The sequence below is a fragment of the Parasteatoda tepidariorum genome, chromosome 8 (genome assembly GCF_982258835.1).
Source record: "Parasteatoda tepidariorum strain Cologne lab strain chromosome 8, Ptep-v5.0, whole genome shotgun sequence".
Classification (NCBI taxonomy): domain Eukaryota; kingdom Metazoa; phylum Arthropoda; class Arachnida; order Araneae; family Theridiidae; genus Parasteatoda; species Parasteatoda tepidariorum.
Genome location: NC_141762.1, coordinates 18,750,920 through 18,765,937, shown reverse-complemented (window position 1 = coordinate 18,765,937; position 15,018 = coordinate 18,750,920). Strand labels below are relative to the sequence as shown.

General features: G+C 26.7%; 1 protein-coding gene across 1 annotated transcript in view; it reads right to left on the bottom strand.

Moving 5' to 3' along the window:
• The window catches only part of LOC107451332 (uncharacterized), a 44,894-nt gene extending 32,014 nt beyond the window's left edge, over positions 1-12,880 (bottom strand). Inside the window, exon 1 of the mRNA XM_087149916.1 lies at positions 11,727-12,880. Within this exon, the coding sequence (XP_087006042.1) occupies positions 11,727-12,600 (874 nt within the window). The 5' untranslated portion in view covers positions 12,601-12,880. The remainder of the gene's footprint in view (positions 1-11,726) is intronic.
• Positions 12,881-15,018: the final 2,138 nt, after the last annotated feature.

Below are 15,018 nucleotides of genomic sequence, written 5' to 3'. Positions count from 1 at the left end.
GAATTATTTCTTTTTGAAATTTGTTTACTTAATCTATTCGGTAAAAACGAGAACAATATTTAAAAATTATCCGAGCAAAATCTCAGGACTTTTCTACCTGTAAAAATTGAATTTTCTAAGAAAAAAGATGTTAATTTATATAACAAGATATTTTAAAATGTAAGGAAAATGAAGGAGTGAACAAGTTTTAAAATGAACAAGATATTTTTAAATTTAGGGGAAAATGTGTTGAACTTTTTGCGAATAATATGCTATTTTCATAGCTGTTGTGAGTTTTATTTATAAGTTTATTTGCGTCGAATATAAGTCATGTATAAGTTTATAAGTGAGTATAAGTTAATAACCGTCGTTGATCAGCCTAACCAATTTTGAATTTATGACTACTAAAGTTCAACTCAGCTGCAATTTTAACTCCACTTACAGTTTTAAACCCAATTCGAAGACAAGGGAACTCCTGGATCAAGTATTAGGAGGAATCTGCTATTGTAGAGAACTTCTTTATGGAACTTATCCGCATTTGCGTTACAAGGAGCGGAAAACCACGAAAGCCTCCTACGGTTAGCCTGACGGCAAGGAGACTGTAACCCATGATCCGGCTACCATTGAGGATATTTTCGGTCAGCACTGTGGTCGGTGCAAGCAGGATGCGGAATTGCTATCGACCTGTCATTGCTAGGATTCGAACCCGGTTCACCTCATTGGAAGGCAAGCGCTCTATCCCCTGAGCCATCACGGCTCTATGCTGTGAGTTTGCAAAAGTGGGAATTTTTTTTAAAATTCTTCACAAAATTTAGTTTCAAATTCTTTTAAAGTATGTTCAAATTTTTTTGCGTAACTTTTTTTAGTGTAGAATCCTTTTGCTATGATTTTACTCATTTGAGAAAAAGTAGAGAATAAATACTACGGCCATTAGAAACTTTCTCTAAAAATTGAATAAGCATATTAAACTTTTAACAAATGGATGTGCACATACAGATATTGATAGTTATGCATTAACTTATACCTCTTTTAGATCTATGAAATTGTGTAAAAAGTGTCAAGTTAATAGGAAAAAAGGGTTCCACAAAGGGAAAAGTTTAATAAAGAAGATTTGCATTAAGGAATGTAAAAAAAAGAAAAAAAATACGTAAAATGACCTTATAGATAATAATTACGTCTTTTTTACAATACAAGAGCTTGTTTATAAAAAAGTAACTTTTGAAATACAGTTAATGACACATAACGAATATTTTTTAAGTGCACTTTGGCATTGATCTTTATAAAAGAAAAAACAATTTCACCTGTAGTCGCCATAGGTTATTTATAAGAATAAGATACTTGTAAAGCAATTTTCTTTTTTCCTTGTTCTTTCCAAGGATAAAGGGCGCCATTTACACTTTAATCCTACTCGATTTAAACATTTTTTGCGGTTTTTAGTTTGTCAGAATTGAGCATAAAAAAAATCGCTCAATAAGTCTTCCAACGGACCACATGCGCAATATATTTTGTTATAGAAGTTTTCAATATGTTTGTAATAAAATAATAAATTTTAAATATGCTTTTAATCCGTTTAATTTAATTTTCCCCACTAAACTAATGGTGGATATTTACACTGTTTTGCAGTACCTTTCGGTACATGAAAAATACCAAAGCATCATCCAATCAGTATTTGAGAATTTTTATAAAATTGTGATAATATAATTCTGAAATTAACAGATTTTGGGAAGTATTTAATTTGTATTCAATTATCTGTTTCTAGATTTTTAATAAATATTTTTGTTTTTGCACAATTAACGTTATAAGAATTTTGTTAGAAAATCTGCTTCCTTCAGTTTAAACTGCGATACAATTAAAGTCTTAAAAATCTAAAAACTGACAAATGAGAAATGAGTAGTTTCAAATTACTAACTTAAAACAACAAATCGAAGCTCTAAAAATAATGTAGCGCTATTTCTCCTAATCTTATAAAACAATCTCTTTATTTTCTGCCTTTCTTGAAAGGTATTGTGTTATCTAATACTATGTCATCAAAAGTTAAATACAAAAAACATCGAGAAATTACAAATTAAAAATTGTACGTAAAATCCAAAATGGCTAGAGTAGAGGTTTCTTAATGTAAGAGAATCAATTCAATCATTATGTTGTATATCATATTATTAATTGTTGGTTCTAAAAGATATCAAGTAAATGCTAATCTAAAATTTTACTTAAAATTCAAGATGGCGGGGGTAGAAGCCTTTTCTTTTTTACCAGAAAGTTAGTGCTAATGAAATGCTAGTGCAATGAATTGCTAGTTTTCTAATGAAAAATATAGAAAAACTTTGAGTTGATAAATTTTATGAGAAGTTTGGAAAATTGTTATTGTGATGAGAATTACACCAACTTGGTAGTGGTATATGTATGTATACTATGTAGGTATATGTATAGTAGCGTAAAGAATAACCATGAGAAATGGTTGTTTTCCCAGACGTGTTTTTATATACATATAACCATACAAATTTATTTTTGAAAATTAGAAAACGCTACCATATAAGGCAGTCATGTATAGAAAATTTTTGCATCAACAATTGGATAGAAAAATAGGTATGCAAGTTAAACAGTAAGATTTCGAACAGTAAGAATATTATTAAACAGTAAGAATATATTCACTTAACATCTATGTACTAAAAGGAATTCTGCTTACTTAAGCTCTTGCGCCTTTACTTCCCACGTCCAAATATTACTATCTATTAAACATTTAGATCTCTTGGTGAACAAAAGTGATTTTTTTTAATTATAATTTTTTTTAAATAGCATTTATATTCTTAATACATTATATTGTTTAAACAAATTTGTTGAGTTCTCAACCATAATTTAAAATTTTCGCTAATAATAGCAGTACTGAAAAATAACTTTAAATTAGAGATACAAAAATATTTAAGGGAAAACAATTCGCGATCGCAACGCTCGAGTACGCCGTCTAGCGGGAGCCTGTAAATATCAGACATTAATTTATCACGTTTTCATTTAGTTCCATCAAAGTCATTGACTGAATCAGACGCCATTTTTTAGCAGCAAATAAGAAGCAAAATTTCCCTAAGGAAAAGGCCGAAGAACTTGAAAAAAATCTCCAGAATATTAGTAAATCTTTCAGGAACAGAACATGCCAAACATTTGAAGAAAAATTCCTCAATAATTTTTTATTTCTATTATCAACAAACTTGCAACTGATGACTTCCGATTTCGGATACTGTTACAGATGTGTGTATTAAGGTAAAATGCATTTCTTCTGTCTTCAATTCATTACGAATTAAAGTGAAGTCAACATTGCTTTCGTCATTCCAGTGAATAAATATGAATTCAGAACATACAGAATTGTAATAGTTATAGCATATTCTTCTTCGTTATAGAATAGTATATATTTTTGTCTCCATATAATTCGGAAAACAACAATAAAAAATTATCCAAGTTACTTGAAATAGTGCCATTTGTGCTGATTTTTAATTAATTTGAATCGTTTTCTTGGTAAGTTTTTTTTAGTTTTGAAAGAATAGATCATTTCAACTCGAATTCAGCTGTTCTGTTTTTAAGATACATATTCAAATTCATATCAATTATAAAATTTTGCTGTGTAGTATGTTATCTAAAAGTAATGAAGGGATAAACTATGTATCTATTATTTGAGAATAAAGTTTTCAAACAAGGAACTTATCATTTTGGAATTCTCCGGGAATTATAAATCAGGTAAGTGCAATGATTTTTACAATAAAAAATTTGCTTGTAAATATTTTTTTTCATTTGATGATGGTTCTCTACAGAATGGTTTTTTACGTCTGATTAAGAACTATAAGAATAATAAAAAAAGAAACAATATGGAAGTTTTTATTTCAATGTAAAGAATTCTTAAAATCGTTTTTTTATCCTAAGAATTCTTTATTTTCCGTTTTTTAGTTTATAATTTCTTGATAAAAATTGTTCTCAAAATACTTTTTTTGAAAAATTAAATGGTATAACATTATGTGTTTATGTATACTTCTTGTATATTCCAATGTTTGAAGTAATATGATTCAGAAAAGTATGGAATAAAAATTCGGTACTTACATATTAACGCCACCGCCGCTACAGATTTGGCGGTTTTTAAGTGCCGCCAATCTACACTTAAAATTTTTGCACAATTCATAAAATAAAACACTTTATTTAAAATCAAAATAGTCGATCGGATTTCGGTGGAAAATGAGCCGATATAGAGTTTAGCATAGATTCAAAACAATCATATCGCCATATGAACTCTGATAAATAAGATTCCAAATGAAATAACATTTCCAAAACGTACTTTTACCAAGATAAAGTTTCATGTTGTGGGAATTGGTACATTTTCGTTTTTTCGGTAAAATATTTCCCTCCTGAAAAAATAAAATTGCATCTTGTTTTGTTTTTGGCAAATCCCAAAGACGAATTTTCGTAGCACTAAAAATGGCGACAAAAAAGAATTGTTTTTTTGTTTTTGCTTCGTCAGCAATCTTTATTTTACGTTTCTTCGTTTCTAAATAATGATTTTTATTGAAACTTGAAATTTTTTGATAAAAATTGTTGTCAAAAAACTTTGTTTACAAAATTAAATTTCATAAAATTATGAAGCTTATGTATACTTTTTGTTCATTTTAATTTTTGAAGTAATATGATTCTTAAAACTATAGAATGTAAAGTTTAAATGGGCCTTTCATGTTATATCATTAAATTTAGTAATACTATTTCTCGGTCATTAGGTTTTAACTCTCATAAGAATATACATATTTTTTTCTGTTAATGTACAAATATTTTTCCGATGTGTTTTGGATATTCCTTCTCTAATAAAAAAGAGATACCATTTTGTTTTCGGTTGTACAAGAAAGAATATCAAGCATTTTTCTTTTTTAAATTTAATAAGCCACATTAAAGAAGGAACGTTGCAATGCTACACGCTACATTAACGACGTCTCCAGAGTAACTGAATGACGGTTCATATAGAAATCGCAGGTAAGCGTCTCATACAACAACGCCCCCTATAGTTCGTTGCGATCGCGAATACCTTTACGAATTTTGTTTATTTTATGCTGATGACAACCTAAACAATATGGAAATGAATGGGGGAAAACTGGATCCTACCACGTGATTTTCCGGCCAATAAAAATGCGCCGACAACAATGGAAAACGGTATCAGACCATTATGATTTTATGTTATATAGATACACATGTTATTTAAAGTAAAATAACAGCAATGATTTGCATTTTTATAGCAATATTTAGATTGTCAAATGAGGAAGAAAGCAACGTATATTATTTTTTACATTTTTCCAAATGTTTTGATCTAAAGATATGAATTATGTTCTAAAAATATCCACAAGTTTATAATGTAAGAATACCTTTTTCATTTATCCAAAAATTTCATTTATCCGTGATAGGGAGATAATCGTTTTGTCATATGGTGAATATTTTAAAAGTTATTTAATGTTTTGATTAAAAATTTAGTTATTGACAAAAAAATTCTGTATGGTGATTTTGAAAGATGGGGACTCTGCTGTCGTTATTTAATAAAAAGTGATGGGATTTAAGTCATTTATAAATATGAAAAGCTTCTTTTTGATTTATAAAAACGAATTATTATTTAAATAAACTAGATAAAAATTTAAGTGAAATAAGTTATAACATACAGTGTGTTATAGAGGCGTTATCTATATTTGAGCAAAAGCGGTTGAATAGTTACTGAGGAATTTTAAAAAAGTTGTAATTTAAAATTTGATTTTTCAGGAACTATTCGACCAATTTTTCCCAAGTTTTCTATTTTGCTATGTAAAATTAAATATTTAAAATTTCATTCTGGGAAATGGTGTAAAAAATTGTGTACCTTACTATTGAAAAATTTTTCGGCTATTATTAAATAAAATAATTAAAAATAATATATCTAAACTGAAATTTAGTTTTCGCGTGGAATTATCTTTGGGGAAACGAATTTTATAATTTTGTACAAAATTTTTTCAATTTGCTTAAAAAGTTCTCGAGATATGGTGAAAAGTGTAAAATTAATATTAAAAAAAGTAAAATTAACATTAAAGGGCTCAATCTTTGAACCGCTCTGCTGACCAAACTATGGGGACCATATTTCCTAGACTGCGGCTACCTCCAATATGTTATTTATAAACATTTTGAATAAGAATTCAATATTTTCTTAGTTTTATGACAATATTTAAAAAAAAATATTCTTATTATTTCGATGACTTATGAGTTTTATCGAATGAAAAAGTTAGTGAGGCGATAAAATATTTTCTTGGAGAAAAGTTTATAATTAAATTTATTTCAAAATATAAATTTTTCCTATATTAATTATATTACTATAAAAAAATTCTCCTCTATGAATTCAAATAGGTTATTGTATTTCAGCAATAATTTTAGATTTTTATTGACTAATAACTGTAAAAATATGTTCGAGTAATATTGAAATATTCAATAATTTTTAATTACGTATTGTATACTGTTTTGATTAAAAAAAATTCGACAATTCGCAAGATTGATATTTGCCTTGAGAAGATGAATATGAGATCGTTGGAAAAACTTTTTTGTTAACTTATTTTTATTATTTTATCCCATTTAATATTTCCTTTTCTTCTATTATCTTCTTTTTTTATGAATTCTAACTCTAAAACACATTTTTGACCTTTAAAAAGCTTTTCAAATATTTTGTGTCATATACAACATTTGGAGAAGCAGTTAAAAATTTAAGATTTATAACATTATTTTAATAAATTTTACATACGAAATTCAGTTATGTGTTTAAATATTCAAAGAATTAATGAAATTGTAGTTTTAACTCTTATGGGTTTTGTTTTAATTTCAAACAAACTTAAACAGCAGGAATAGTATAAGGGCAATAAATTATTGAGAATTAAAAAGTTGAAAAAAAGTGTTATAATATTAATGATAAGAAATTAACGAAATGTTAAATAAATAAATACATAAAGTTAGTCAAAATAAATGTATAAAATCACTCAATTAGAAGCAATTAAAATTTTATATTGCTATTAATTTATTTAATATATATATCTAATATAAAAATTTATAATATAATAAACATTCGATTACTGTATGTTAAAATACGCAATTATTTTCTTAACTTTAAATTATATATAATTTACAATCAAAGTGAGAGTAACATTTAAATGTTTTGAAAATTTTGTTACAGTTGTAATTTGACTTATTTTTCACATTTAAGAGAATGCCAATTTTATTACAAACAGTTTAATAAGTAAATCAAGACTCTGAAATTTTAAGACATTGAAAATGTTCTGAATAATGTGAACCGGCAAACTAAGTAGCTTCATGAATTTGAATTTAAATATTGAGTTAATTTTTTATCATATTTCACACATTTTATTTTCAATAGCTGTAAATAATTGACTGAAGTTAATAAATAAAATGCATTTTGAAAGGAAATTGATGTTTCTGTTGATCGAGAGTAGAAAAATTTTTTTTTGTGGGGGGAAGGAGGCAAACGAGTGCAAAAATTGCATTGTTAAAAAGAATACTTACAGAGAGGAAGCATTAATTTATTTCTAAATCCCGTCAAACTAAAGAAGGAATTTATTATAGAAACTACCCATCACCTTTTCACATTAAGTATTGATTCAAATTCACACTAAGTTTTAAGTGGTTGAGGTAATTATTCATAAACTAAAAAAAAGTTAATAATAATTAAATAATGTTTTTATCTGTAATTATTACAAATCCTACCTCAATAGTGTTATTGTAAATTAATGAATAAATAATAAAATGGGGGATTAAACAATAAATAAAAAGGTAAAACTTAAAAACTTTTAAATATATATACAATTTTATTTAAAAGCAACTGAATTTAAGAATTATATAAAATAAAAAAAAATTTATAATAGGAATTTAGATTACTTTTGAAATAAAAATATCTAATTTTGAAAGGCCAGAAAAGTTTACAAAAGTTTTTTAGTGATACAAATTTAAAAGTGAAGATTTTAATAAAAGTTGCTTTGTCAACAAAATTGCATTATTCTAGAGAAATAGAATAATGAATAATTAGTCAAACTTTTCTTGAATAATGAATAAAGATTCATTCATTAGTCAGAAATATCTTGAATAAAGAATAAATTATTCATTATTTTCAATCATTTTAGTCAAAAATAAATGAATAACTTTGCTCTACAGAAAAAGGCGCTGAATACTTTAACTGTCTACAATTGTGATTAAATACAAATGAAAAATATGAAAAATACATAGTAAAAAATTACATGTAGTCATGTTTACGAAGACACAGTTATACAAGTAAGAACAATTTTAATTCAGTGATTATGATTACTTGTAATCATAAAAGAAGCAAAAGCAGGGAATCGTGGTTACAAATGGCCGAAATCTTCGATTACAAATAATCGTTATTACGCGGGTACGTGTGTATGTGTACGTATGTATATACAATGTACTTGCTTTTGTTTGTACGAATATACGTGCATTGTTTGTATCGTGTATGTCCCAAGCATATATGTACAATATATGTCCTATGCAATTGTATACAATATATGTGCTATGCAATTGTATACAATATATGTATCTTCATTGAAAGTATGTACATATGTACAATACATGTATGTTAAATGTATGTATATCCATCTGTACAATATATGTACTGATGTACATACATTGCATGTATATATACATGCAATACATGTTTATCGATTGAATGGATGTACGTATGTACAATATATGTCTAGTATATGTACAATATACTATATACAATGTATGCAAGTTATCTAAATTTCACAATATTAAGCTTAACGAGTTTTAATAACAACTCGAGGAAGTTAAATAACAAATTCAAGCGATGTTTGAAATTAATTCTTTGTTTTAATTGTATGTACTGTATCATTTTAAAAATATTGGAATAAAAAAACACCTTTCCCGGTGATTTCATAAAGTGCCTGAGGTTTCATATTCATTTTTTATTACATGATGCCGTACATCAAAACTTTTAGATGGCCAAAAAACGTATAATTTTATACGCTGAAATTATATTTAGGAATTTAAAATAAGATTATCGTTTGCTTCCAAAACAATAAGAAATTGTCTTAGAAGATGTTAAAATAAATTTTTAAATGAACTTAAATAATTTATTTGTTATAATTTTTTTCTAAGTATAAGGACCTATAAAACAATTATGTTACACTGGAGTAAGTTAAAATTACATAAAAATAACTACTCACACTTCCCTTAGTTTTTATGGTTAAATTCTATAAATTTATTTTCAAGCTTCGTGCATCTCTAAATGTTTTCAAAATAATACTTAAAATTTAGATCATTAAATATTTGACAGATAATTAATAGCCTTTAATAAATATGTTCAGAGTTGCTAACGAAATTTATCTGTGGTTCCGCCAGAAGATGGTTAATTATTTATTGTTCCACAGACAAAAAAAAAAAAAAAAAAAAAAAAAAAATATATCTATATATATACATAAAAATTGGGAACCGCAGCGTTAAGATAATATGCTAAAATTTCCAAATTTTTTTCACATATTATAAAACCATATATCACATAGTTAATTTTTTCAAAATCAATACTAAAGCACTCTAGTAAGAATCACCGTCCTTTTTGGTATTTATATCGAGTCAGAAACACGGTAAATTTTACCATATTCAGTTAGTTTTTGGCTATACTTTTATATTTTAATATTTATTACAATGTATTTTAATTTTTTGACCATATTGTTTTTATTTTTTCTCTCATTATTTTAAAGCGACATTATTAGATACTATATACAACACCTTAATTTCAATAATTGTAAAAAATAAAATATTTAAAAATTTGTTTTATTATTTTTTTAACTTCATCCATCAGTTTGAGCAACACATTCATGCGTCACCATAAAAGTTGTTTTTCAACACAATTGCATTATTTTTAACTGTTAATCAAAATATTTAAAAGGCTATTTAATTGATTTTACAGATTCTTTATACCTTATCTATCAATTTCAATACTGACAAAAGTAGCACGAATAAAAGTAAATTGCTTCATTACAATCAAATACTATTAGCTATTGTATGCAATTATACGCAGTTTTAAATATTAAAACTGATGAATATTTAAAATAAAGTGCTTAAATACTTATTTTATCAATCAGTTACGGCAATGCAATATGGCACCAAAAAATAAACTTCATTATTTTAATGAATTACTACTATTTATTCAGTGACATTATTCAAAATTTTAATTATTTATATTCACTATAAATAATAAACTTCTTAAAAACATATGTGATTGACCTTGAAGACTTTTTTTAATCCCATGAATCAATTGAACAGTGCCGTATAAATGTCAATAATAAAAGTTAATCCGCACTATGTTGAAAACGCTATTTGTTATTGTAGGAAATTATGCTGAATTACAAATATCAATATGTGAAATAAAGTGATTAAAATTTAATTTCTAAAATATTAATTCGATTCTTTAATCCTCGTTAATTAGTTATAGCATTACAATATGACATAAAAAATAGTAAACTGAATTATTTTTACAAAACACTGTTATGTATATTTACTTTAAATTTAAATACAACAGTAATTAAAAACGTATCTTAACGCCTTTACAAAAAAATTTCTTAAAAACGTAATCTATTGAATTTTCCTATTCTTTAAATCTCATAAATCAGTACAAGGCCACAAAAACGTCAATAATATAAGTCAATTTCATTACTTTGGTCAAAGCGCTGCATGCTATCGGATACAATTATAAGAATCAATTCGAAAAATAAAGTTTGGAAAAATTATTTTATTTAGATTCTTTAATTCCCCATCAATCAGTTATTATAATACAAATTAGCACCAATGAAACTAAACTTCCTCATTTTGACGAAGCAGAGATTCGAAATATACGCAATTATGTAGAGTATTACACATTAATAATCTTTGCCTCGATAACGATGACTATATGAAGTTATAAATAGTTTTTGATATTAACAGACAATTTGAAAAACTAAATAATGAAACGAAAAAATGGCATTCATCAATGAAATGTGTATAAATCAAAACATTACCTGATAATACGTGTTTGAAAAATACTTAAGCTTGTAGACAACTACATGCCGAATTTCATAAGCTATTAAACATTTTAAATTATCTCATTTCGAGATAGATGTACAATTTGCATAGCTGCCTACAGAGGTTGGAAAAAATTCCGGAGATTTTACAAAATAATATAAATGTCCTGATAATTGCGGTATAATGTATTAAATATTTCACACGTATGAAATTTCGGGGATTTTGATAATAATCGAAATAGAAAAACTGCATTATTTTCCAGTTATAATTGACATTTAATAAGCTTGAAATGTTATGTATTATGTCTACTCATATTTTTGAATAATAATAGGCATTTAATTTATCAATTTAAGGGCAATTAATTTATCAATTGACTTATTAATTTAAAAAAGGGAGTTCTGATTAAAAATAAAATGAACATTTTAGAACAAAAAAAGTTATAAACTGATTTCTATGACGGAAGTAATGAATGTTGTCAAATTAAATGTTAAAGAAATATAGCTAAATAGTATTTGGCTACATTTCTTTAACATTTAATTTGACAAATGTGAATATAGCTAAATATTATTACAACATTTAGCTATACTAATGTTATGATAACGAAAAATATAGCTAAATGTTATAGACAACGAGATGTCGAATATCATAAAATATGAAATATTTTAAAACTATCTTACCTCTAGGAAGCTGTACAATTTGGCTATTTTTATAGTTCCATCCCTCATCTTCAGAGCTATAGCAGTGTTTTTTGGACGGCGGGGAGAGTTCTCGAACGGAATCGGAGCTTGCCTCATCCACAAATGAGTGTGGGGTTTTCCAAGACATCTTCGAAGTAGGATCACAGGCGACGGTCGACGATAAAAAACCCGCTTTCGAATCTTTCCATTTTGCGGTTAGATAGGGTGAGGGCGTCTCGCTGCGGCTTCCGTGGAAATCGGAATCATTTTCCGATGAAAAGAAGTCAGAATTTTGCACCTCCGTAGCCCAGTCATCACTAATTATTTCCATGTCTTGATCTCTAATAGAGTTTTTAAAATTATTGCAACTATCGATCCAAGATTGAGTGATTGCGTAAGGTGGTGGCGGTTCTTTATGAAGAGGTCGATAAGGAGGAGGTGGTCCACGTTTTCGATGACAATCCGGACTGCCCACTGTTCTTGACCATTGATTTTCTTTCACTGAGGGATGAGATGTTTTTTCGAAGTTAAAATCGTCTAAGTTCGTAAAGACAGCTTCTGTGTTTGATGGTAAGCATCGCTGGGAAACCGCGTTTATTTCTTTTAAAAAGTTCTGATTCGTAAGAGGCGGTAAGTATTGCGGATAGTTATTAAGTTCAAAGTCATTGCTATTGTTTGAAACTTCGTAATTTGTAAAATCGTATTTCCTTTTCTCCATTGCTTGAGTTTGAGAGTTGATTTCAAATGTCCTGTCAGTTTCTTGAAACATGTTTAAAGAGTTTTCAAAACTGGAATAAAAGTCAGTAAATTCAGTTGATGAAAAAAGGGCTGCATAATTTCTAATATCATTCTGGCAATACGTGGATGATTCCATATTTCAGGTGATGTGTAATAAAATATTATAAATACTGTTCAATCCATGCGAGAAGTATTAATATATTCCGTTTGATTAACTTTTATTTTTAGGTAAAATTAAAGTGCCTCAACACTAATAAATTTTAAAGTAAAAAGAGTACATTTTCTCAAAACAGTTCCAACCCACGTCAAGCGATAAAAATCGAATATCAATATATGAGGAGGAATATTAAGGGGAGTACGAAGAAGAGAAAATGAAGTCAATTCCGGCATTCTACCAATAAAAAAGACCTTTCAATAAAGCACCCCTCTCAAATGCACTATGAAGCCCTGAGGGGGGAAAGTCGTAAAGCAGGCTCCCGATTGGTTTGTTTATTCGGTTTAGAAAAGGTGATCTTCTGACTGCCCTCTACCGCAAGTTTGCAACACCCCCATTCAGCTCATTTTACCCTTTGACAATAATTATCATTTTTTTTCCCTCTTTGAAGTTACTAGATCAAGTTGGTTATTCATTTTTCTTGGCAATAAATCGCCCGATTTGGCGGTATTATCTAAAATCTATTCCATTCTTTTATTTCGAAGCGACTGTTAGAAATATTAATTTAAAAAAAGCGTCGCAGAAAAGAATTTATAATTACAAATAGTCTAATAGTTTTATTTTTTCATTTGCTTACATAGATTGATGCAAAATTGACTTATTAAACTTTTAACTAAAATATAAAATATGTAGATGTATGTGCAAGAAAGAAAAAAACAATTATTTAATATAAATATAGCTGATCAATTTCTTTGCTACAACTTTTCATTTATGTTTCGCATGTGCATTTTTAAAACAAAAAATATATTGCATATAAAAGTTATTCAACTAATTAACTCAGGAATGGTTTTTTAAATGATTAAAAAAAGAAAAAGGCTTATGTTTAAAATCCATGGATTAAAATTGCAGACATTTTTTTTCCACTATTGATTTTAAAGCAAGATTTTTTTCTTCGCATTTCTAAATTTTTTCATAAACTATGTATTTGTTAAATTTTTTAATTTTGAAAGTTCTGTATAATTTTCTATTTGTTAGTTTCATATTATGAACATATCACTACGATAATAAAAATTATTTAAATACCTTATAAATAGTTTAAATTTTTCTGACTAAGTTAAGAGAAAAAGATTTTTTATTAAAGACTTAATTCAGACATATGAGGAAAAGAAAAACTGAAAATAATGCATGTTTAATTTGTTAATTTGCTTTCAACAACTATTAAAATTATTTTGCAAATAAAGTTCCAAAAAGTATGATAGATCTGGATAAATAAAAGAAAAAGAAATTGAATGTGCAAAAACAACGACTATGACTAACTTAAAGGTACATAAAAGAAGAAAAAAAAATGATATACAGGTATTTATCAATAAACAAGTTTTTAAGGAATAGTTCTTTCTTTTGAGAGAAAATGATTGTAGGAGTTGTAACCCTAAAAATTGTTTCTTTAAACTGGGAAAACTACGGTAATTCCCAACAAATGAGAGACAAATGCTAATTCACATCATTTTGCTGCTTTTATTTTTTTTACATATTTTTTCTTCGTAATGAGGTTAGAAAGTGGTTGTTAATAAGTGTGATGACTGAAAAAAGAAAAAAAAATGAATAGAATTGAAACCACATTTCCTTGCACAAGTCTAAATATTATAATTATAATTAATGCCATACAGATGATATAGTTAATAGAATCTAATAGTATTGACAATCTGATTAATACTTAGAAATTAAATATAAATGGAATCATAGTATTGGAATTTGTTTTTCAAAAGTTTCAAAGTCTAATTTTCAAAGTTTAATTCAAAGTTTATTTTTAAGTTAAGTTTCACTTTTAACCTGCTATGAATTTTGAAAAAAACTTTTACTAGGGTGGTTTTTGTTTATGTAGGTAAATTATTTTTTCTTCATCGAACCCATAAAAAGATGTTATAAGATGTAAAAGTAATATTCTGAAAGATATTAGAATAATATTTAAAAAAAAATGAACATGGAAGGAGAAACATAATTTTTTAAAAAGAAAAAACTGTTTATGCATCGGTATCCCTTTTGTGTATTTTTTCTTTTCTAAGTACAAGCAAAAATATATTTTGTTGTTTTTTAATTATTAAAACCGATCCAATTGCTATTAAAAAAATGCTGAATTATCGGAATTATATTTGTATTAAAATATAAAGTCCAAAAAAATAAGTATGAAAAAAAAAAATTTATTTTTTTTGCTCATATTCAAAAATTTGTCAACAATTAATTTTGCAAATTAAAGAACTTTCAATGATGAATAACTGTTTCGCTTAGATCAAATAACGGCAAAAAAGAGCAAATTAGAAAAATTATTGTTTAAAATTGAGCCATATTTTGAGGATTTTACTTTTAAAGCAGAAAAAGACACAGGTGTTTCCTGTTGTATTT